This window comes from Micromys minutus (assembly GCF_963924665.1).
Source record: "Micromys minutus genome assembly, chromosome: 1".
Lineage (NCBI taxonomy): Eukaryota > Metazoa > Chordata > Mammalia > Rodentia > Muridae > Micromys > Micromys minutus.
Window position 1 is genome coordinate 69,121,640 of NC_137969.1, and position 24,678 is coordinate 69,146,317.

General features: G+C 38.4%; 2 protein-coding genes across 2 annotated transcripts in view; one reads left to right on the top strand and one right to left on the bottom strand.

Moving 5' to 3' along the window:
• Nucleotides 1–204: 204 nt before the first annotated feature.
• On the top strand, nucleotides 205–3,319 carry LOC308428635 (mucosal pentraxin-like; the record flags this gene model as incomplete). Its single annotated transcript, XM_080927183.1, has 2 exons — nucleotides 205–268; nucleotides 2,727–3,319. The coding sequence occupies 2 exons, from the start codon at nucleotides 205–207 to the stop codon at nucleotides 3,317–3,319; spliced, it is 657 nt and encodes a 218-aa protein (XP_080783309.1).
• Nucleotides 3,320–7,132: 3,813 nt separating this feature from the next.
• LOC308428719 (olfactory receptor 5V1-like) overlaps nucleotides 7,133–24,678 on the bottom strand; it is a gene marked incomplete at both ends in the record, with an annotated part of 44,928 nt that continues 27,382 nt past the window's right edge. Inside the window, one exon of the mRNA XM_080927297.1 lies at nucleotides 7,133–8,091. Coding sequence (XP_080783423.1) covers nucleotides 7,133–8,091 — 959 coding nt within the window. The remainder of the gene's footprint in view (nucleotides 8,092–24,678) is intronic.

The window sequence follows — 24,678 nt, forward strand, 5'->3', positions numbered from 1 at the left end:
TTTTAAAACAATGTATTGTTCAGTTAATATTAACCTTTTATAGCTTTGTCTCAGTTAATATTAACCTTTTATAGCTTTGCTTTCTTTTGTGAAAACAAGGGTGCTGTCCCTATGAGTCCAATATAAGAGCTAAAAAGCAGAAGTTTCACCACGGAGACAAGCGTTGCTGATCTGCCAGTACTGGAGTTGTCCAAGAAGAGCACAATGGAGAGGCTTCTTGTGGGCACCCTGCTTCTCTCTATTCTTTCAGGAAGTGTATCACAATCAGGTAGGTCCTGAGCCCTGGTGGAACATTTTTCACATCCTGAACATAGGGGTTCCAACACCTTTTGCTGCTGCCGTTCTCAGGAAACTGTGAGAGAATGGGGTGTTAAAGTTACTTACTCTATATATGACCTGAAATTAGCAGCTTGAAAGAGTGATCGTTTATGGTCTCATGACTCTTTTACAACAGAAAACAGACAATGTCCTAGCTCCCGATTCTAAGCACAGGTCTTTGGGATTGTAGTCTTTTAACCAAAGTTGTAGTGTTGTCTGGAGGTTTTACAGGAGGTGGTCTGCTCTCAAGCTTACTTGTATGGTTAATGGCTCATTTCAGGAGGCTTGTCAGGGAATCCGAGTTCTTCATTTCTGTTGACTGTAGACCACTCTCAACTTCCTGTCATTGAGGCCCTTTCTACAAAACAGCCTGCCACATGTAGATGGGAGGAATGTCTAGTTCAGAAGCCTTAACCTTTTCATAATCAGATTTTAGAAATCTTCCCACCGTGTCCCCATTCCTTGCCAGTGATTCAGCTTTTATCCAAAGAGAAGAGAATTAAAAAACATTTTAAAAGCCACATTGTTGACGATTAAGGGTATACCTTACTATACTAGAGTGTAAAGATGTCTCTGAGTTCAAGAAAGAAGAATGGGATTAGCTTCCCTCATGAGAGCACCTTGACCTCCCATTACAGAGAACAAGAAGATAAGAAAAGATGCTGTAAGGGCAAGTGAGTCTAAGAAGGCCTTTAGATACAGGGTGAAGTTCTGCAGTAACTTTCTCATCTACAAAATCAGGAACACACAAGCAGTGAATGATTCTTCACACACACACACACACACACACACACACACACACACACACACACACACACACGTAAAGGAGATGTTTACTCTCCCATTCTTTTTAAACACTTAATTGAGGTAGTATAAAAGGAAAGAAAAACTCTTGGAAGGGATTTGGACTTTAAACCAGAAACTCATCTTCCCCAAATAATTGAATAATTGAACGACTGTGGTGAAGTGGTAGAACTTGGAGTTTCCTCTCTTCACCAATACAATGGGGATACAAGTAATACCCACCTAATAAATGGTGCTGAGGCCAATTAAGGGAAGAATGAACTTTGTGATGCATGTTACAAAACTAGCTTTTTATTACCAAAGAAGCCACTTTCCTGTTTTGACAGCTTTATTTTTTTTTCTCTTGCTGCTGCCAGTAAGAAAACTTGACACTCATTTCTCTACATGGCAGCATTGCTGTCAGAGGGGGTTATGAGTTATTTCAGCCTAACTATGATATTTTGCTTTACGTTTGGATACTGACAAGGTTACAAACAGGGAGATAATTGATCACAGGGCATAAATACATGGTTTACACTCCAATCTTCTGGGCTCTGTTGTGTTGACAGGAATTTAGCTTGCCCCCCACCTACCACGTACACCCCTCTCTCATACCTTTGAGCTAGCCCTCTGTTTAGGAACTGTTCCATTTCAATTCTCCAGGGGTCCAGAGTGTAAGCATTACTTAAGAAGTCCTTGCATGTTAGGAAATAGAATTCATGCTGTTTTCCCATTTCCTACTATGAAGCAAAACTAACTCAATTCAAGACTTTATAATGTTTCTAGGCCATGTATCCTCTGATTCAGTTTATTTTCAAAAACTGCAGCATTTGTTAAATTTACTTTTCTGAAACAGGAAAGAATCATTCTATAATGATTTTTAGCTTCATCTTTTTGCATGTATCTTAAGACAAGATAAATCCACAGTGAATAATCCCTTGATCTTGTTGCTTCCCTGGAAAACAGGTCTTTATTGAACATAGGAACTGCAGGAGAGAGTGAAGGTGAGGTCCAGCAGTATCATGGTCTGGACCAAAGTAATTTACATGATTCTTATGGTCTATCATAACAAGGTCCAGGATTATTAACCCTAGCTACAGGGCTCTGGACGAAATAACACGATTGGGTCATTGCTGAGAGAATATGAATTATCTCAGGGTTTATACCTTGCAATGTTTCAGTCACATTTAATTTTCTGTCATGGGAACGTCGTTGCTCTAGGTACTATGTCAAAGAAGATCGATGTAGAGTCGATAAAGGGAATCTTTAATTTTGTAGTAGATGAGCTGAACTCAAATCCATCTGCTTGTTATTAGTTTTGCTTTTGTTTATTTGTTGTAGACAGGTCCTCGTAGTTCAGGTTGTCCTTGAACTCACTACATAGTGCAGGGGGCCCCCACCTCTCCTTTGCTGAGACCACAGTCATGGACCACTTCTTTCAGGTCTGCCTTTAACAGTGTATAGCTATTTACTATTGCTGAACTCAAACCATCATGGAACCTCTGTGTGGTCCAATGTGTTGTACATGTTCTGCCAGGGTCTAGCAGCTCTAGGGTCACAAAAAGAACCAATCAAACATCAGAGTTGATAGGATGTTTGTCTTGCTGTTTCTGTTTTCTCCACAGATATGAAGGGAAAGGCATTTATTTTCCCTCAGGAATCCTCCACTGCCTATGTGTCCCTAATACCACAGGTGAAGAAGTCACTGCAAAACTTCACCCTGTGTCTGAAGGCCTTCACAGACCTGACCCGCCCTTACAGCATCTTCTCCTACAGCACAAGAACCACAGCCAATGAGATTCTTCTCTTTGTGGAAAAGATAGGAGAATACATGTTCTATATTGGGGATTCAGGAGTCATTTTCAAAGCACAAACAAGTCCTTATGATCCAGTCCATATCTGTGTGAGCTGGGAATCTGCCTCTGGGATTGTAGAATTCAGGCTGAATGGAAAGTCACTGGGAAGAAAAGGCTTGAAGAAGGGGTACACTGTGGGGAGTGAGCCAAAGATTATTCTAGGACAAGAGCAGGATTCTTATGGGGGAAATTTTGATATAAAACAATCCTTTGTTGGGGAGATATGGGATGTTTCCTTGTGGGACCATATAGTCCCCCTAGAAGAGGCGCATGACAGCTGTAACAGCAACCTTATAAACTGGCAAACTCTTATTCATGAAGACAGTGGCTATGTGGTGACTAAGCCATTAATATGGATTTAAGCTAATTGCTCTCTGAAATTTAAGTCTGCTTTTGGTTCTGTTACAATGATAATGTGCATTGCATTAAAAAGCAAAGAAATGAGAATTGTTATTATATGTTATTTATGGTTGCAATAACTGGGGTGAATCGTACCATAATTGTCTACAGCATCAAACCAGAGGAACTAGGGGAATGCACTCCTCTCACAACTGAGCGCCCGTCTTGTATGATTCTGTGTGACTGGAAGAGATCCTCTGATGGTTCTATGTGCTCAAATTCAGAAACCTGTGAGCACAATGTGGCTGCTGGGAGAGGTTTTCAGGAACAGACTGTCTCCAAAAAAGCGTTTCAAAAGAGGATTTCTCAGGAGCTAGGCTGAGAAAATGCCCATTACCTACCCAGAAAAGAATCAAAGATGATTGCAAAGGTATGCTTAGGGAAACCTCCAAATAGACAAAGACCAGCTGTGCTGGAAGTCCCTCTGCACACTCACTTTCAGCTTTCCTGGGAAGTAGCTGTTCTAGGAAAATCATATTTGTCCCTTCTAGCCCTTCCTACTGTTAAACCTGAGAACCATAAGAGACCAGCTCCACAATTTTTGAGCCACACTTGAAACAAGCTTTAATTAAATACTGGTCGGGATCATGGAGTCTGGCCAGGACCATTCCAGGGTTTCTAGCAAATGGCAATGAATCACATTTTGCAGAGGTTAATTATAAAGGCAAACCCATAAGGCCAAGGTATTTCCCATCAGGTCCAATCATGGGCAAGCATATATCTTGATGTTTTTCCCACCCATCCCCCTCCCTATCTATGTCCAAATATATCCTGTGTAATTGAGTCAAAACAAAACAAAACAAAACTGTTTAGGAGAGCAAACCGTGTGGCTTCTAACCAGTTCAGGAAGTACATGTCCTCTGGCAAGGGCCTTACAGGTTTGAGGCATTTTTGCTTTGTGGATCTCTTAGGCACAGTAATGAAATCGTAAAACATAACTGTCTCTCACAGGATCACTAGAGACACAGAGGCCCCAGGCTTAAGATGAAGAATGCTTCCTTTGCATCTTCAGTGGGATTCTTGAAAAAGAGACACAGATTTCCCCTTCAACTCTGAATGGATCACAAAACATCTCACCCATTCAGTCTCTTGACCAGGCTAAACAGTTCCTTTAAGTCTTTCTCACATATGAAATTAACCTTCCCATGTGTAAAGCACTAGCCGAGAGGTTAGGGAACTCTCAGATTTTTGTGTAGAAAAATGTTTGAAGTTAAAATCCTCAAGCTTCATGATGTTGTGACTTTAATACTACAGTTCCTCTAGTTGCAGTGACCCACAACCATAAAATATTTTCCTTGCTACTTTTATAACTGTAATTTTGCTCCTGTTATGAATCATAATGTAAGTATCTTACATGCAGGATATCTGATATGCACCTTCTGTCATTTGACCCCAAAGAGATCATGACCCAAAGTTAAGAATCATTGGTTTAAAGCAAACATTTAAAAATTCATGCAAAATAATGTCAGTGTAGCAAAGAATATCCTCATAAGTGTATCATAAAGTGTATCCTCATAAAGACAAAATATGAGTATTGGATTATGTTCTACAAAGAGGAGAATAAAAATTAAGGGCTAATTTCCATTTCAGCAGCATCAGGAGTGAGTTAATGTATAGCATTGACATATTTAACTACAGAACCACCTTTCTTCAGACATCCCTGTGTTACTCCTCAGAACGTGGTGAAGTTCTGAACTGAATGCGGATATGTTGCTTAATAACACTGAGCATGCTGGTGATTCGGACTCCCTAGTTGACTGGCTCTATTGAGACTAGAAAAATTGAAGAAAATATTTACAGATCTCGTTTATATGTGATAATATTTCTGTAGGTCAATCTGTGTCTGCCACTCCCATCACTTCCCAAAAAAAGAAAGGAGAGGGAGCTTCAATTGTTTCTAGCAGGACTGGACATCAGCCGTGTCCTCATACAGATTATAGTACTCGATATCTGTCTGACATTTATGGTGATCTTTCAACCCAGCATTCAGATAGGCACCATGCAACCCACTTTTCTGCCATCAATGAACTGGTAATAATGAATTCAATCCTTGCTGATGATTCGAACCCATTTCCCCATTTGTGAGCTGCATGTGATAGTGACCTGGGAGACCAGTGAGAGATACAGCAGAAGAATGATAAAAGTGAGAAGGGAGTGGAGCTGATGCGAGGGCATTTGCCTAGCATGTGCACAACACAGGGCTCAGTCTCTCACACCACAGAACATTTTTAAGTTTCAGTTAAAAGAAAATAAGTTCAAAATAAAAATATGAACCAACCTCTAGTATATTCGAGTCACTCTTTAATGTAACCTCACCATCATACCTTGTAATTTCCTCTGAGGATGAGAGGAATGATAGGGGAAAAAATCGTTTTGAGCTTTCAAAAAAATATCCAAACCTTTTGCTTTTATATTTTGGTTTCTTGGTTTCTGTTCTTGTCCTTTTGCAAGAGGTGTGTGTGTGTATGTGTGTGTGTGTGTGTGTGTGTGTGTGTACACATGCTTCTTGTTTTCCCATTTGCCTATTTTATTTTTGTGTGCTTGTTTAAAGAGATAGAGAGGGTGGAGTTGTTGGTGCGGAAGGGAGAATTATCTGGGAGGAGTTGTGATAGGGGGCAAGAGTGATCAGGTTATATATTATAAAAAATATTTTTTCAATAGAAAAGGAAAAGCACATCCAGGCTGTGACTGACTACATAGTATTTTTTCCTTATCCATGGGAGATATGTTTCATGACCTTCCATCAGTGACTAAAATGGAAGCATATAGGCTCTAAACCTTATATATACTGTTTCTCCAAATTGTACATGTTTATGATACAATTTGACTTATAAATTAGGCATACATAGAGATTAGCACAAGAGCTAATAATATGAAAATCCTCAGTGGATAAAGCACTTTTTATACAATTGTGAGGACTACAGTTCAATCCCCAAGACACCTATGAAAGTCAGGAGAATAGGGCACTCACCTCTAATTTCATCTTCAAGTGGTAGATACAGGGAATCAATCCCCAGAGCAAATCTGGTTTAAGAGATTTGCTGTACTTATAAACTCTGAGCTTGGTGGAGAGACTCCACCTTAAAATAAGGTAGAAAAGTGACCAAGAAAGATTCCTAATATCAACCTTACAAATTAACATGCACATACACACATGTATGATTATGCTCACATATATCAACATACATTTAAACTTGCATTCACACACATGAATAGTACATACCTACACATATGAAAAGACAATAAACTGTAATGAAACAATAGGACAGTTATAATAATATATTGTAATAAAAAGTTATGTGAGTGTTGTCTGCATTTTTTCTCACAATACTGATACAATACAGTATCAGTGGGGTAGCATGTACAATATGAATACAGCAGAGGAAGGGATGATTCACGTTCCTGGTAAGATGGATTGGGGTCATACTAGATTTCATCCTGTTACTTATAAAGGTAAATAATTTTAAACTAAAGAAATGTTTGTCTTAAAACTATTCTAGGGCTAGAGAAATGGCTCTGTGGTTAATAGCACTGACTCTTTGAGAGGTACTGAGTTCAATCCCCAGCAACCACATGGTGGCTCAAACCATCTATAATGGGATCTGATGCCCTCTTCTGCCACACAGGTGTACATGCAGATAGAGCACTCATATACATTAAATAAATAAATGTTCCTAAAAATATTCTATTTATATTCTCAGACCAAATTTGAGCATGATTAATTAAAACTGCAGATAAATAAAGTGAATCCATTGTATTCCAAATAGCCACATATCCTAGGCAAGAGGTTTTTTCCCAATAGCACGGTAAATGGCATCCTTGACTTCTTTGTTTCTCAAGGTATATACCACAGGGTTAAGGAGAGGAGTAAGCACAGTGTAAGTTACTGAGATCAGCTGGTCCTGATCCCTGGTGTTCTCTGATTTAGGCTTGAGGTAGGCAATGGAGGCACAGCCATAGTGGATGATGACCACAGTGAGGTGGGAGGCACAGGTGGCAAAGGCCTTCTTCCGACCTTCAGCAGAAGCAATCTTGAGGATGGCGGAGATGATGAGTATGTAAGAGATGAAAACCAGGCCCATGGGTAACACAATAACTAGTGAGCTGATGATAAAGTTAACTATGTCATGTAGAGTGGTATCGGCACAGGACAGTTTCATAACTGGGCGGATGTCACAGAAATAGTGGGCTACTTCTCTGTCACAGAAAGGTGCCCTGAAAATGGATGCAATTTGAATTATGGCCACAAGCAGCCCGATGCTGCAGGACCCCCATACTAGCTGGGCACACACCCTCTTGTTCATGATAACCATGTACCGCAGTGGGTTACAGATAGCTACGTAACGGTCATATCCCATAGCTGTAAGCAGAAAGCAGTTGTTGATGGCCAAAGTGATAAAAAAGAACATCTGGGTAGCACAGCCAGCCAAAGAAATGGATTGGCTTGAACCCACAAGACTGGCAAGCATCCTTGGCACGATGACCAATGTGTACACTGTCTCTGAAGTGGAAAGCATACTAAGAAAGAAGTACATGGGAGTATGAAGGTGACGATCAATACCGATAATTATCATGATAATGGCATTGCCAGTCAGGGTTAGCAGGTACAAGGTCACAAATACCATAAAGAGAGTAAACTTGTATTCCTGAAAGCTGGAGAAACCTTGGAAAACAAACTCAATTACCACCGTGTGGTTTCTTCTCATCATCGTCCAGACAGAAATGACAGGTTTGACTCAATCACTTAGGATATATTGGTGCTCACTTTAAGCAGGGGATGCTTAAGAAGAATTGGTAATGGTTCTGTCTCTAGGTAGATATAGAGTTAGCAAGGGCAGCTGTCCATCTAATAGTCAAAGATAGACATAATGAGAAAATGATTTAATGCATAAAAGTTTATGTGTAAAATGCGGAACAGATTTCCTGGTAAGATGGACATTAAGTAGAAGAGGGCAGTAGTCAAGAGAAGCAGACAAGACATAAATTCGAAAGGCATTTTTGCTTAGAGAATAATCGCAAAACTTGTTACCTAGAATATGTTTAAAATAGATTATTTTTATTGTCTTCATAAGGATTGCATTTCTGTGCTGGTGTAAAAAAGGAATGCCGGCTGCCCCAGCACCTTACAAATGTTTGTACTCTCTCATGCACTTGCCTGCTTCATGAACACATTGCCACAGACCATTCAGCATTTGCAAGCCTGACTCTTCCCTATTACATTTTTAAAACAAAGACTATTGCCCTCTTTCTTCAATATTGACAGATGCCTCCTTTACCTCAGAGCCTCTTCTCAGTGCTAGATATGACCTGCCAATCAAGCTCCTGTTGCCCAGCAACTTATTTTGCTGGATTGTGTGCATCTCCATCCCTTTTCCAGCTTGTGGTTTTACATATAAATTTCACAGGTAGCTGGTCTCACTACAGTAAGCTATCTTTTCTAATTTCTTCATGATTATACAGTACACAGCTATGGGGAAACCAATATTTTAACTTCTATTTGCTCACTGAGGGGTAATTTAGAATCAAAAGTTGCTTATGTTAAAAAATAATTGAGTAAGGATAAGCAGTCCCTTGTAGCAATTTAAGTTTTTTCACATGTTTTCAACATTAAAACACCCTATGTATTGGTTTATTTGTAATTCCTATATTTCAGTAAGAAAACTATGACACCAAAGTCTTTGTGATTTGCTCAAATTAATGCAACCATTTCATTCTAAAACTAGGGTGATTTCTTTTATATCACAACTATCCAAGAAATATCAATGATCATAACATAAATGATAAATAAGATGGCATCATTTTCACTGGAAAAATATATGTATTTCCCTCTTTCTCTACTAATGAAATTACATTGTGAAGAAATGAAAAACAAGAAATAATCTGGAAAACCAGAAAAATTCTACAACATAAAGAGCTGAGAAAATCAGGTTAGTGATAACCTATGCAAACATTCCTTAAATTAATATTTCCGCCTCCAATGATGTAGTTTTAGGAACTTATAAATGTGTCATATATATGTGTCAGGATGCATGTACAAAGAACTAGTAATTCTTTTAATTATGATAACCAAGGCCAGAAACAGTGTGAATTAGTAATTAATTGATAATTAAAATAATTATGACATATGTATCTGATGGGAGCCATGTGGTCAGTTCATAGCTAAAGAGAGCAAATATGGAAAATTTGATACATAGGAAGATCGCAGACTACAATTTACAAAACAAAAAATAATGAAAATGTGAGTGTATACATACATGATTCAATAAACAGGCTCAACAGCATTTTTGCATGTATGTTTAACAATGTTAACCGATGGTGGAGGGGGAAGAGGTTATGCATTTGTAAGTTATAACTAGGGAGACGTGGAGAGGTTTGGAAGAGGAAAGGGAAAAAGAGGAAATGATGTAATTATACATTGATTTAAAAATTAATATAAAATATTCTTTTACCAAAAGAAAGTAAACATTCAACAATATAAATAAAAGTTAAATGAAGAAAATTCACTCAGAATCTCCCACATTACATTTTAAATGACATCTATATAATCCAGACTCTTATACTTAATTATCTCTATAGAAATCTAAAACTAAAATTGCTGAATATTTCTTCTCAGTCAAAATATATCATTTGATGGCAGAGGGGCCCAATAAAAAAAGATGAGAACAGGTGAGGGAACTTATCTCAGAGAAGAAACAGTTGAAGGCACAATGTGTGGGTGGGTTAGGGTCTATGAGCAGCAAGCCAGACAGAATTATCATCAGTCACTTAAGTCTGTAATTAGTAAAATGATAACTTTCTGAGCAGTGATGGGGGAGACTAAAGCAGCGAGATACTCATCACAGGTGTTAAAGAACCACAAAAAAATGAGAACGATGCCTAAGGACATCTTTAAAAACTAGAATAAAATTTAAAAAATTATATTGAACTAAATATCTCTGTTACTCTTAATACAATGTGATCCAAGGAGCTGAATAAAGAAGATTTTGGAATTTCCTCACTGAAGGTTTTTAAAAACAGTGCAAAGCAGTTTAATAATACATATATTATCTTCCCAAATATATATTTGTTTTATTTGGAGATGAAAGAGTCTAATGGACTAGCTTTTAACTGTCCCTGTGTAACCAGGACTCATCATACATTTTTTTTTTTTTTTTTAGATGAGGTAAAAGATTTTTTATTTTTGTAACTGGGAAGCTAAAATAAGCTAACTTCTAGAAAGACCAGGTGGAGCATATAAATTTTAGCCTTTCCTTAATTCTTTCTAACCAGGAAAACGATAGCTCCTCACAATGGAAGGAACAGATGAGGGCACACAGGGGCAGCTGGATCACAACAGCCAGTGCAGCTTCCCAGCTTCCTTCTGTGGTGTGCTAACCATCAATGAAGCAACATTTTATGTACATTTCTGTACCAATTTTTTTTTGGGGGGGAGGAAAATCTCACTCCCAACTTCTAAGATGTTTTAAAGAAATTCTTCTACAGAAATAACTTTCTTCCTAGACTGAAAAATCCAATTCTGAGCAAGCGGCTAATCCCACTCATTTCAGCCACCAAGACTTCCCTATTGGAAGCCAGAATTTTAAAAAGAAAACAATGTAGTTGGAGGTTTTGAGTCTACCAAGTACGACTGAGTCATTGAACCCGAGAGTTAGAATGTCATTTTCAAAACACAGAATTCTTTATATATAGTCCCCTAAAGTCTGCTTTGGTGCTTCCAATGATTAGAAAAGCATTATCTTATAAGTTGGTAGCCCACTCTAGAAAGAAAAGGACTTTGCACTGTTTTTCAAAATCTTCAGTTAGAAAATCCCAAACTTTCCTTCACTCAGTTCCTTGCATCAACTGTAGTAAGAGCAACAGATATATTTAGTTCAATATTATTGTATTTTATTTTATTTTATTCTAGGTTTTAAAGATGGCCTTAAGCATGTGTTTAAAAAATGTGTGTTGGAAAAATACAACTACACTTTTAAATTACAAATGTTCCCAAGCAGTAGGGATGTGAAAACAGAAAAGTTAGTTTTATTCTCCATATACGCTGGCCTGTAGGTAATCAAGATTATTCCTTTCTTCCTCCCTCCCTCCTTCCCTCCTTCCCATGGTTTCTTTCTTTCTTCTTGTTTAGTTCTCTCTGGGATTTTATTTTTGTATAACCTTACATGGTTCCATGCCATGTCAATTTTGCACAACAGAATTAGACTTTGCATAACATTTGCTGTCTACCTTCTTCTATGAAGTGCATGTCTTAAATGCTTCTGGTGTCAATACAGCCCTGCTCATGTCTTTTATTTCCAGAGAAGTATATATTTATTATTAGCACCAATCCTATTTTTTTGGTCTGTATTAGTTGGAAAACATTACTTGCTACTGTCTCAATATCTATTTCCTTGCTAATTGCCACCTTCCACGTCATTCCACTTCCTATGTCTTTTAACATGAGAGTGTTTCACATAGTGACGACTATTTTTATGCCACTGCTAGATTTCATGTTCCTCAGCCCATTACCACAGCAAAGAGGCATGGTAAGATAAAAGACCAATGGACAGGAGAGTCTCTAGAAGAAATCACATATTGACAATGGTAGAGGGGAAAGAGCAAACGTGAAAAACACACCTGGTATTTTATTCTCATTTGTCACTGTGTCTGACCTTGGCAATGAGAACCAGAAGTAGGTGGGTTCTGGAAGAAATCTTAACAATGTTCTGGAACCTGCTGAGTCTGAAGACAGACACAAGTTGACAAAACACACATCCAGGAGGTATTTACAATGGAAGCTAAGACTAATAAAATGAAGAACATTCAGCGTTCTGGTATTAAAAGTAAAAAGTAAATTACTGTTGTCCCCACTGATGTGGGGACTTCACTCCTTTGGTCTTAAAGGAGAAGGAAAAAAGACCCTATTTCAGGAGCTTTGATAGTTTATTTTCTCTGTTAACTGGTGACTCTCTTCACTAATCTCCTGAGGATCTTTCCTTTGGAGAATTCCTCAGGGGTCCTAAGAGACCAAAGAATGGAACTGCCAGTCTCCTGAGCTTCATTAAGAAGTTCTGTGGTTGATGGAGGAGATGCTTTCATTTGTTTACTGATTTGAGAATTGTCCAGGTTTCAGAAACTGACTCGGCATTGAGTTTGAAAGAAATACACCTATTAAGACTGATTAACTTGAGGGAAGACCCTAAAGGTTCATTCCTTTGTACTGGAAAGCCACTTATTTCTTAGAACTTATTCAAATAGATAAATTGCTGCATCAAATTCCTGGAGGCCAAGGCTTGTCTGGTTCAGCTTCAGCCTACAGTTGATTTCCTTAAGTCTCACTGATGAGTGCCTCATGTTTACAGCAACTTATAGAAAAATGTCACTCACACTAGGAAAAGGCAGCAGTCAATCTCAGACCTCTTCCTGTGTTTCCTGTGGCCTATTCCTGGTATTTCCTATAAATAAAACAAAAAGTGGGTTGGTGGTTGTCCCCACAAAGATGATCTTTGGTCCCGTGGGGAGTCTGTGAGGAAGCACTTCCAACCTAACCTAATGCAGGAAATTTCCATAGCAATCTCGAACACAGATTAAGGACAAGTCAAACATCACAAAATTTCTGCTTTAGTGATCAACACAGCGCTCATTTACATTCATCACAGAGATGCATAAAAGACAAAAAGATGACATGAGCCGCTGGCGATCCCTCACTTAGCAATCAACATTACGGAGGCAGTCAAGGTGACACACTCACATGATGAAGCAGAGCAATAAAGAGTTCAAGGGCATTCTTTTCTACTTAGGAAGTTCAAGGCCAGCCTGGCTACATGACTCTATATATTTACTGAGAGAGTAAGAGAGAGGTGGATAGACAGGGAGAGAGACAGAAAGAGCACATCATTTGCAGTTTATAAACATTTCCCATGTATTCACATGACTTTATCTAGTAAAAGCACTTATTCTTTTATACAGCAAGGTAGGATGATGACCATTTATGTTTCACTGCTATTTGAATGGAAATGTCCTTCAGAGTTCAAAGATTAACATTTTAATCCCCACATTCATATATTAGTGGTATTTAGAGGTGAGAGCTTTGTGAAGCAACTGTATTGGACTACGTTATGATGACAGGACTACATTATTTTATATGTATATAGTTATTTACTTTTATGTATTTAAGTATTTTGCCTGTGTTTGTGCTTCGTGTTCACGCAGTGCCTGAAGAATGCAGAAGAAGGCATTGCATCTCTGGAAACTGGGGAAACAGTTGTGAGCTGACACCTGTGTGCTGAGAATGGGGACCCAGTTCCTCCGCAAGAACAACCAGTGCTTTTAAACATGGAGCCATCTCTCTAGCCCTACATAACTTTTGTGTGGGATGTGTTGCAGCAATCCAGAAGCTGCCACAGACTGACCATCTGATTTTTCAGCATTCCTTTAAAATATGGATGGAAGCTGGAGCTCTTGTTTTCTGCATGAATAGAAAACCAGAATCAAATGCATGGTGCCAAGGTTATACTGTAGCTATGCACTCTTTTCCACTTTGGCTGCAGGAATCTCTGAGTGCCTGGGTAGTTCATCTCAAGACCTTCTTTGTGGGTGCATTTGAACTGTCTTCTCAAAGCAAACCATCAAAAACCTTCAAATGAACTAAAACTTTTGTACTCTTTTTTTTTATCTCCCCCCACTCTCCTCCCTCCTCCCCCTCAACATGCTTCCATGAAGGTGCTTCCTCTCCCAATCACTCCCTACAACTCAGTGCCTTGGCTGGTTAATGATGTTGTTCTTCGAATGAGGGTGCAAACCTTTCAGCTCCTTCAGTCCTTTCTCTAGCTCTTTCATTGGGGTCCCCATGTTCATCCTGATGGTTAGCTGAAAGCATCCTCATCTGTATCTATATGACTCTGGAAGAACCTCTAAGGAGACATTCATATTTGGTTCCTGCCAGTAAACACTTCTTGGCATCAGCAATAGTGTTTGGGTTTTGCGGCTGCATATGGAGTAGTTCTCCAGGTGAGGCAGTCTCTGTAAATCTTTTCTTCAATCCCTGTTCCTCTATTTTACCTTGTATTACCTCCCCTGTTTTGTTCTCCCTTCTGAGAAGGACTGAGGCATCCACATTCTAATCTTCCTTCTTTTTGAGCCCATAGGTTATGTGGATGGTTTCTTAGGTATTCCAAGCTGGTTGGGTTAGTATCCGCTTATAAGTGAGTACATACCATGAGTTTTCTTTTGTAACTGGGTGAGGCCAATACCTAAGCTATGTTCATGTCCATTTTCCTGTTAGACTGACACAAAATACTTTCTCATTAAAAAATATGGTTTTTTTTTTTCAGCAGCCACCCATTTCTTGCTTCCAACTATCTGTGTGCTTCTATTCTGGCCAAATCTTCAGATTTCCAAGGCTTTTGTTTGTTTTGCTCTATTTAACTTTTGTTACTGATTTTCACTATAAATCTGAACAAAAGCAGCCAGCAACATGGATGTCACAGTCTGAAAACCACACTGTCCTCAGATTTAACTATCAAATTAATTCACCACTTTTAAGTTCAGTTTTATTGAAAGTGTCAGGGCATAGACAAACTATAGAGAAATAGTTTACAGAATATAGCATGAGTGGGCTCTGATACAGGTCTCTACAAAACATTCATTTCCACAGAATATTTGTGGGTATAGTCTCTACTGTCCAGATTTTATCAGCATAAGGGCTCCTTTTAAATTTTTGTTTTATTAGCAAATTATGTGTACACATATGCCTGCAGACGCCACAGTGCTAGATATGCTTACAGTAGAAATGTCTTTATTGTTTACCAGATGCCCAACTTTAACTAGTCAGCCTGTATTTTGTCTAGGGGACTTAATGAAAGAGCATATCCAGCATGTACCCACAATAATTAAAAAATAAAAAGTCATGGAATCAAGAAGGGGTTAAGAGCATATGAAAGATACTAAAGGCCAGAAAAGAAAGGAAAATCTGACATTACTATATATTAATTACAGAACAAGCCAGGCACATAGTGCTTGTTTATTCAACACTAAGCAAAGCTAGTTTTAAAAATTTTATGATTTTATTTTATTTTATTTTATTGTGATTCCATACAATATATTTTAATAACAGCCTTTCCGCTGCCCCAACTTCTCCCAAATCATCCCTTACTTCCACCCACCCAACTTCATGTTTTTTCTCTTAAAATAAATAAATAAATAAATAAATAAACAAACAAACAAACAAATAAATAAATACCTAAAAACTTCAGATATTGAGGTCACTTTACAAACCACAAATATAAATCATAGTTGTGTCAATTTTGAAAAGTTGTATTTAAATTGCTTCCGAAGGTCAAATGATCAGTGTTTTGGAGGTAACAGCCTGATCTTCCATTTAAACTGCTCTCATCAGCTGAAGTGGAGACTTCTCCTCTTTGGAATGGTAGATCTGTCAAGTGACGATGTGCTGGGGCTCACAGGTAAAAGGATGCAAACAAACGAAAGGCTGCTTTCCTGAAGCACAGGTGCAAGGACGTTTGTTTATAGCAGACACCTGAAGGGATGCTTGATGAAGGAGTATAAATATGACCCCACAGACAGTGGGAGACAGGCATGCGCCTTGGTTTGCTCTTCCTCGCTATTCTTCACTAAAGACTCGAATATATGGGTTTGCCTTACATAGTGTTGTTGGGCTCGACTTGTGATAACTTTGACATTGAGAGAAACTCACGCAGGAACTGCTCAAGTGAGTCCTGCAGCATCTTGCTGCTTCTGTGGCCTCACCTCAGGCTGGTTGATGGCCCTGAAGGTGTCTTCAGGATTAAACTACAGCTGCCTGGTGTCTGCTTGCTGAAAGGACTGGACTGCAGCTGATGGTTTGTGCTTGATGTCTGCCTGCCTAGAGGACTTGTCTACAGCTGCTGCATTGTATTTTGTGGGTGCTAAGGGACTGAGCTGTTGCCAAAAAAGATCATGTTCACCCCTAAAGAACTATTGCTAAAGGGTCCACTTCCCCTATATCCTAATGAGTTTTCTTTTCCACTACCACTGCTGGGTGGTGGGCTCGGAGAGAGGTTGACCCCTTATTAAAAGTAGGTTGCTGAGGTGAAGAGGGGGATTAGGAGCAAGTGCACCTTCATAAAGACAAGTGGAGGGAGAGGGGGGATGGGAGCAGATTAGGGGAAGGGGATAACATGTAAAATGTAAATACAGAGAGTATCTTATAAAAAAAAAAAACCAAGGAGGTTGAAAAAAATTTGTGCCTACAATCAACCTAATAATTTAATCATTTGACAACTAACTTTAAACAATTTTATGATAAAGCATAAGATGCTACTTCTTAAATAATTTTATGAATTTATCTTTATTCTATGAAATTTATATTTTGCATAGAAATTTTTTGCATCAGTTAGGTGCCGTGTAAGCTACAAATTCAATAGACACCCAAATCCTTATGTACAATTGTGCAACTGCTATACCCTTATATCCAGTGAAGGAAGTAAAGACATTGACCATTGATTTTTTAATGACACATGCCTACAAGTAATCATGACCTGACCAGTTTATGCAATATTATTATCATGGATATGAAATAACAAAATTACACCATGGGACAGGACTGTATCTTCATACTCAAGCAGATGTATGTGATTTCCTAAGCATGGCAGTGAGAGAGAGAGAGAGAGAGAGAGAGAGAGAGAGAGGGAGAGAGAGAGAGAGAAACTTGAGTAAAGATTACACTCAGACAAGAAAAGGAAATGATGCAGAATTAAAGAAAATGTTTTGTCCTCTCATCTGGGCCACAAATTTTAAACGTTGTTTCAACATAATATTTGCATCCAAGTAAACCACCGTGGATGATCTATGTAGAACCAAACTGCTTGTGACATGTTAAACAATAAGGATTTTGTTCATAAATAAATGATGAAAGGCTCAACTAAAGAGACTTCTTTAGACATCTGCTGAAATAGCAAATGACTACAGATTGGGACTTGGCAGAACAGGGAACTCTATCTTCCCTTTCATTTATTCAGTTTATTGTGCTGTATTTCCAGTTAATTAAATTTATAGTCACATACCCCATGGTTAGAACAGTGGAAAGAGGATTATAAAGCCATTTTATATATTCTGAAAAAGACTGACAGGCTATCAGTCATAAAGGAAAACAGTCTATGATGCTAATTACCATGGAAATTAACTATAGAATATGTCCTAGAGGCTGGTTTTCCTAAGCACCAATGCACAGGCAAGACTGGTAGCTCCAAAAAGGATGAAGAACTGGCTTTCAAGAGTGGTCCAGTGCTCTCTAGTGCTCTTTAATGTGTATACATAGTTTAGACATATTCATTCACCTGTCAGAAGAGAAGATGATATATGAGGTGGAAGTATCTTGATGGAGTGCTCAAGGTGTTAATTGCTCACTTATCTTTCTAATAAGTATTTACTGGAAATTAAAACATTCTCAGCACTGTCATAAGCTCCAGGTAAAGAGAAGTTGATCAAATATTTGTAGACATTTAATTCAGTTGAGTATATGATGAGAAGGCAGATAAGAAAATATCATATTTTCTTATATTATGATGCATGCTATGATTAGTTAAGACTGAAGCACCATGAGAACAATAATTGTTGGCATAGATTTACATATCCACCAGGAATGGGGATGACTATTTTGTATATCTTTACAGGAGGGCTTTCCCTGGCAAGACAAGTGTCTACAGTATCCTTACAGGATCCCATTCATGAAAGTATGATCCCACCAAAATCCAGTTTTGGTAACTTATGGGGTTTTTGCATACTTAGAAAGCCCATGTTAGATGATACTTACAGGATCATGAGTAGCCCAAAGTAGCTATACCATTGAAAGCATCACCTCAGCACGTGTAGGTTGATGTTTATATGCAGGTGAGGGCTGGGACTAGTTAGGTCAAAGTGATATATGATTAGACGGTAGAGAGTGGGTTAGGGACAAAGTTTTGGTAAGGCAGGAGAGAAGGAGAAGATGATTCAAGATGGAGGATGATTCAGATCAAGGTGAACGAGATCAATTTTATCTTATCTAGGTAGGCGGTTTATATCCTCATAAATTGGCAGTGAACTTATTGTTTGGATCTATTGTGGATTGAAAATTTAACATAGAAATCTGATTGATAAATTATTGAGTTTTGATTTTACCACACTGTGGAGGACAGTGTGTGAAAGCAATGGCTGAGAGGCAGCTGGAGCATGGGGATCCAGATCTGTTGCCTTTGGGAAGTGAGAATGTGCGGGGCCCGAGGAACAAGAGGTGTGTGTGTGGCTGCACACGTGTGTATGCCCACCAGGCATAGTAACTAACCACCTAGGGCACCGAGTGGAGAGGGCTGCTAAACGAGAGACAGCTGGGAGAGGACCAAGTGGCAGGGTAGCAGCCATGTTTCTCTGATCCAGCGCAGTGGCCCGCAGCTCTGTGCAGAAACCAGTAGCAACAGATTCTTTTTTAATATTTACCACAACAAACATGGATGCTAGATTCTCATAGCTCCACAGATGGAATCCTCAGTTTACCTTGTATAGAGCTCATAAAACCACAAGGCAATGCTCAGTTAGGGGTATAATTCTACAAAATTGGTTGGGAGGTACAGGAGGAAGTGGTTGAGATATTGGGTTAGGATACAATGACTCTCTGTACATTCTTGTATTAGTCAGAGTCACAAAATTTATGGAATTTCATTCTATATTAAGAAAATATATTTTAATGACTTACAGTCTGTAGTTCAACTAACCCAAGGATGATGAGCTGTGAATGGGAAGTCCAAGAATCTAGTAGTTGTTTAGTCCCATGAAGCTAGTTGTTGCAGCTGGTCTTCTGTAGAAGTAGGTTTCCACAGATGTGCTGGCAAGTAAGTGCAAGAAGGTGAAGAAGAGTGAATCTTCCTTCTTCCAATTTCCTTATGTACGTCTTCAGCAGAAAGTGTGGCCCAGATTAAAGGTCTGTACCACCATACCTGGATCTGAGACTTGTTTTGTTCCAGGCTGACACTGAACTCAGAGATGTCTTTGCTTCAGTCTCCTGGGATTAAAGGGGTGTAATACCTTACCTGGGCCTAAGCTTTTTATGGACACGATTCCTCAAGATCTTTATGCCAAGATCCAGGTCAGAAACTTATGTTTTCTAGCATCAAGGTCTCAATCACAGGTGAGCCCTCCAATTCTGGATTGTGGTTCATTCCAAATGCAGTCAAGTTGACAATCAGAAATAGCCATTACACCCCTTCAATAAAGAAATGTCAACAGTCAACAGATAATAAATATAAATTTAAATGAACATGTTACTATTCTGAGTTACTTTAAGCTTTGTTAGTCTTAGGCATGGGCCATAGCCAAATCTAGTTAGCTCATCATTATAAATTGGGGCATATGTGATAGTGACAGAGACCATTGACCATGGAGATTATAGTAATAGTTTTAAATATATAACAAACTTTACACATTCTTTGAGAATTCCATAGATGAATATAACATATTTCTATCATATTTATTTCCCACTTCATCCTTTAGGTCCTCTTGGATATTTCTCTCTAAGTCCTTTTCCAAACTTTATGCCACCATTTTTTAAAAATTTTTAATGATACACCAAGTGTTGATCATATATACACATGGGTGTGAGGTCATCTACAATAACAGAAGCAAATTATCAGCACCATATCCCTAAAGGGAGCCAACTGTCCTTCTAGATTCATCATTAACATCTTAACTGTGGTGGGATCTCATGTGACTCTTCCTCAGATTTGTTGGCTTATTGATTTAATTGATGTCATGCAGATATTCCACAAATAATCACAGTTAATGTGAGTTTGTGAGGGCAACATTCCTGCCATGTCCAGGAGATAGCTTCATCTGAGTCCTTTCTGACAATTAGCTCTTGAAATCTTTTTTCCCCTTAGGTTCCTTATTCTTCTCCCTCTCCTTCACCCTGCACTCCCTTTGCCCATATCCATCTTTCTGCTCCTACTTTCAACATGTTCTCCAAGACTTCCAGGGAAGGAAAATTATATAGGTGCCACATATATGCCTGAATAATTGTTATTAGAACTATAATCAGTTATGGCTATCATTAACTTTTATATGTTGCACAAAGATACACTTTTCAATTTCCATCTATTAGACTATCATTTGTTGTTTTCCCACCTGAAAAGATGTATTCCATATGTTTGATCCCTTTCCATCCTGATCCTCTCTTCAGTCTGAGTTGTATGACATTGCCAAGTCCGGGTGATATTAAAAAGAACTTTATCAGGTGTTATTAAGGAGCACATGCATGGGCTCATTGGCCTATCTATTCTTCAGAGACTATGGTGGCTACAAATTTGATAGTCAAGGGAACTTATTGGTCTAAATACTTAAACAAATAATCTACTTGTGTTTCATCTTGTCACTCTAACTTAGTTTCTGGTTCCTATCAGTCATGTTTTATTCATTATGTTTGTCTCAGTCCTTCAATGTCTTTCCACATCAGGCTCCATAGTACATATAAACACCCCCTGCCTTGTCTTTTCTTAGTCCTTGTCATTGTTGTTGCTCTTTATCTGCTACCGATTAACTAACTGGTTAGTTATAGAGTTCACACAAACCATTCTGTGGTATTACTCTTGTCTCAAATGAAGACAACTGAATTAGTTGTATATGAATTATTTTTCAATTTTAATGTCTCTGTTTTGTTGCTTCTGTTGTTACTTTAGGACTTTTGAGAAAACCTCAGTAGGAAACTGGAACTAAATCCTCTTCTGTACAAATCTTTCATGCTCATATCAAGCCTACACACTTTCATTCTTTTGCTTTTAACTCCTTTTTTCTTCAGCTTCTGCTTTCAGATCTGTCCCTACCTACCACTGCCATTTCATTTCACCTGTACCAGCTTTGAGACAGAAACACAGAAGACATGGTTTCTCTGTGTGCTGAACTGTCACCCTGGAAATTCAGAGATAAGAATGAGGGACTCATCCATCAGGAGGTCAGAGTTCACTGTTTTTGGGCACTGCCACAGTGACATAGTGTCCTCTTGAAGTCCTGTACTCTTCATTGCCAGGGCACACTTGGATGTTAGACCCATATAGAACCTCTAAGCACATGGAGTCCAACAATTCCATTTCACAGAAGCACTGTTTTGGAAACAGACACATGAAATCATTTACTTAAAATACTAGTATTATGGTGCTTTTCTTATAAGGCAGCTTTTAGAACTATTCCTCAGTCATTTAATCACCCCCGTTAATTAAATAGCCCATTTGGGTCAATAAAAACAAATGCCACAAATACTGAATTTTAAATTTTACCCTTAATTGTTTGCATACTCAAGTATCCTATACTCCTCTACTTGCCTCCTGCATGGCATAAACCTATAGTTCCAATGTCTTGTAGTGTACTGAAAAATAGTAACTTATGCTTGGGTGTTTTTTTATTATAACTTTATTATTTAAAACCAATTTAAATTTAAATATATTGTGATTATATTTCTCTCCCCCAATTCTTTTCAGATTTGCCCTTTTCTATCCACTAAACTTTAAATTCTTCCTTAAACATATAAAACCCCAGTGTAACAACAAGATTCTCCTAAACAAAAAATATAAAATAAAACAACACTCAGATAGAAACAACACACACACACACACACACACACACACACACACCAAACTAACCAAATAAAACCATACACAAAAACTTTTGTGGAGTCCATAATATATTGGTCAACTATTTCTGAGCATGAGGTCTGTTCTGTAATGGTTAATATGCCCAGTTTTACTCTACTAGCTAAGAAAACAGAATTTTACTCTAGCAGGAAAAATGATAATTCAGTTGACAGAACCTTTACTCTAGTGACTAGAGCTTCTCTCTCTCTCTCTCTCTCTCTCTCTCTCTCTCTCTCTCTCTCTCTCTCTCTCTCTTTCTTTCTCTTTCTCTCTTTCTTTCATTATTTATTCATTTTTAAGTATAAGAAAATAACATAAATTAAAATAAAACAAGAACAATCACAAAGTTGGACAAGATGAACCAACAGTACGAAAAGATCCCAAGAGAACCCACAAGAATCAGAGCTCCACTAATTTACATAGTCAGTAATCCCATAAAAATACTACACTGGAAGGCATAATAGAATCCTAGAGAATCTGGTGCAGACCTGTTCAGGTCCTGTGCATGCTGTGACAGTCTCTGTGAATGCATATGAGTTTTGCTCATGTTTATTTAGAAGACCTTGTTTTCTTGCTGTCTTCCATCTTCTCTGGCTCTTACACTCTTTCTATCTCCATTTCCATGGAGTTCTCTAATTTCTGTGGAGAGAGATTTGATAGAGACATCACTTGGAGCTGAGTGTTTCAAGATCTCTCACTCTCTGTGTAATGTCTGGCTGTGAGTCTCTGTATCTCTTCCCATCTGCTGCAGGAGAAAGCTCTAATGATGATTGAATAAGACACTGATATATGAGTATAGAAGAATTTCATTAGATGTCATTCTATCACCATTCATTCATTCATTTTAGGCCACTGGTATTTTGTTTTACTTCAAGTTCCTGGGCTACCTAATCTCTGTTGGTCAGCCAAGCCATATTAGATATGGGTCTCTTCTCATCAAATGGGCCTTTAGTCATATCAGTTGGTTGGTTACTCCCACAAGCCTTGTGCTGTCATTTCTCTAGCATATCTTGTACATCATTACAGATAAAGGGTTTGGGAAAAGAGAGAATAGTGAACAAGACAAAATAAAACCATCAGTGTCTTATTTGTTGTAAGTCCTCTTTCTGCACATTAATCGCCCTTTGTAAGTTAAGATGAAGGAGTAGTGGAGTTTCCCTTGTGTTGGTTGTCACAGTTAGTCTAACACCGATCGCATTTCCTTACTTGCTCATTGTTCACATGTTGTTTTGTAGTTGTTCCTTTTTAGGTTCTTCATTTGCATATTTGTTTTGTCCATCTTCACGTCTCAGAATGATCTACACATCTGAGACTCCACTATTTCACTCACCTCTTGCTGCAGGAAGCCTACCCCACAGCCTCTGTTATAATCATTGTCAGTCACACATTGTTCCTCCTAGGCTAAATAACTTCAAGGCTTAGGATTTCATCTCTCTCTTGTACACACACAAGCACACACATGCACACACACACAGAGGGAGAGGGAGAGGGAGATGGAGAGAGAGAGGGAGAGGGAGAGAGAGAAGGAGAGAGAATGTGTCTATGGGAAAACTAAGTAAATACCACAAGAAAATGTGACTGTATATGCCAACTCTGTGTGCCCTTTTCAGGGAGTCTATCACTCTTGACACCCTCCTATAAATTCTAGCAGTATTGAATGCTCTGGTGATATAATGCTTAGTAATTACAGAAAAATTTAGACATAAGATTCCAACTTACAGAAGATGGAGAGAATGGTTCAATAAGCCCAGTTTTGTAGCAATTATGTTAAAACAATTCAATATGCTGAATGCCTTTCTTTCTCATATATAAGATCCTGGCCGTCCAGATCTTTAAACTTCAAATATTGACTCTGTAAGTCATGTGATCTAGACTTCTATGTCTTAGGAAAGCCATGGGAACTAGCAGAACTCATAGGATTCCTTTGAATCTCAAGTAGGGAAAGAACAGCATCTGACACACAGTAAATATCCAATAAGTGCTATGAATTAATTATGGCTGTTCCATAATTATTATTTTTACTAAAATATGTTTCAATGTTTTCATTATTATTTCTGCCTACAGAGATTAATATTTTTAAAAGCACTGCATTTAGAAAGAAGAAAAGCAAACCCATTTGCAAATCTTTGTCCCTCCACAGTACTCAGTGCATTGCTATGCACATAGCAACTGCTTATTGAGTGTTTTCAAAGAGCTGCAGTATGACTGTGACCCAATGCATGTTTATGAAATTCAGGTGAGTTCTTATTTTGTTAGCAAGACAAAGACTAATAATACAAAGTGGAAAGCTCACAAACAGTTGTTCATAGAACAATAACACATTATACTATGAAGGAAGAGCTGCTGAGTACCAACCTACCTTATACAGCAGAATACACTAAGTACAGAGTCCCTGAATGATGGGTATTTACTCCAAGGTTTACTTCTTGGTCAAGTTTGCCAATAATCTGATGTGAGAATAAATCACATACTTCACTCCAGATTTTATGTATTTTATTCTCTCTCTCTCTCTCTCTCTCTCTCTCTCTCTCTCTCTCTCTCTCTCTCTCTCTCTCTCTCTCTGTCTCTGTCTCTCTCTGTCTCTATTTCTCTGTCTCTCTGTCTCTGTATCTGTTTCTCTCTCTCTTTCTCTCTCTCTCTCTCTCTCTCTCTCTCTCTCTCTCTCTCTGTCACACACACACACACACACACAC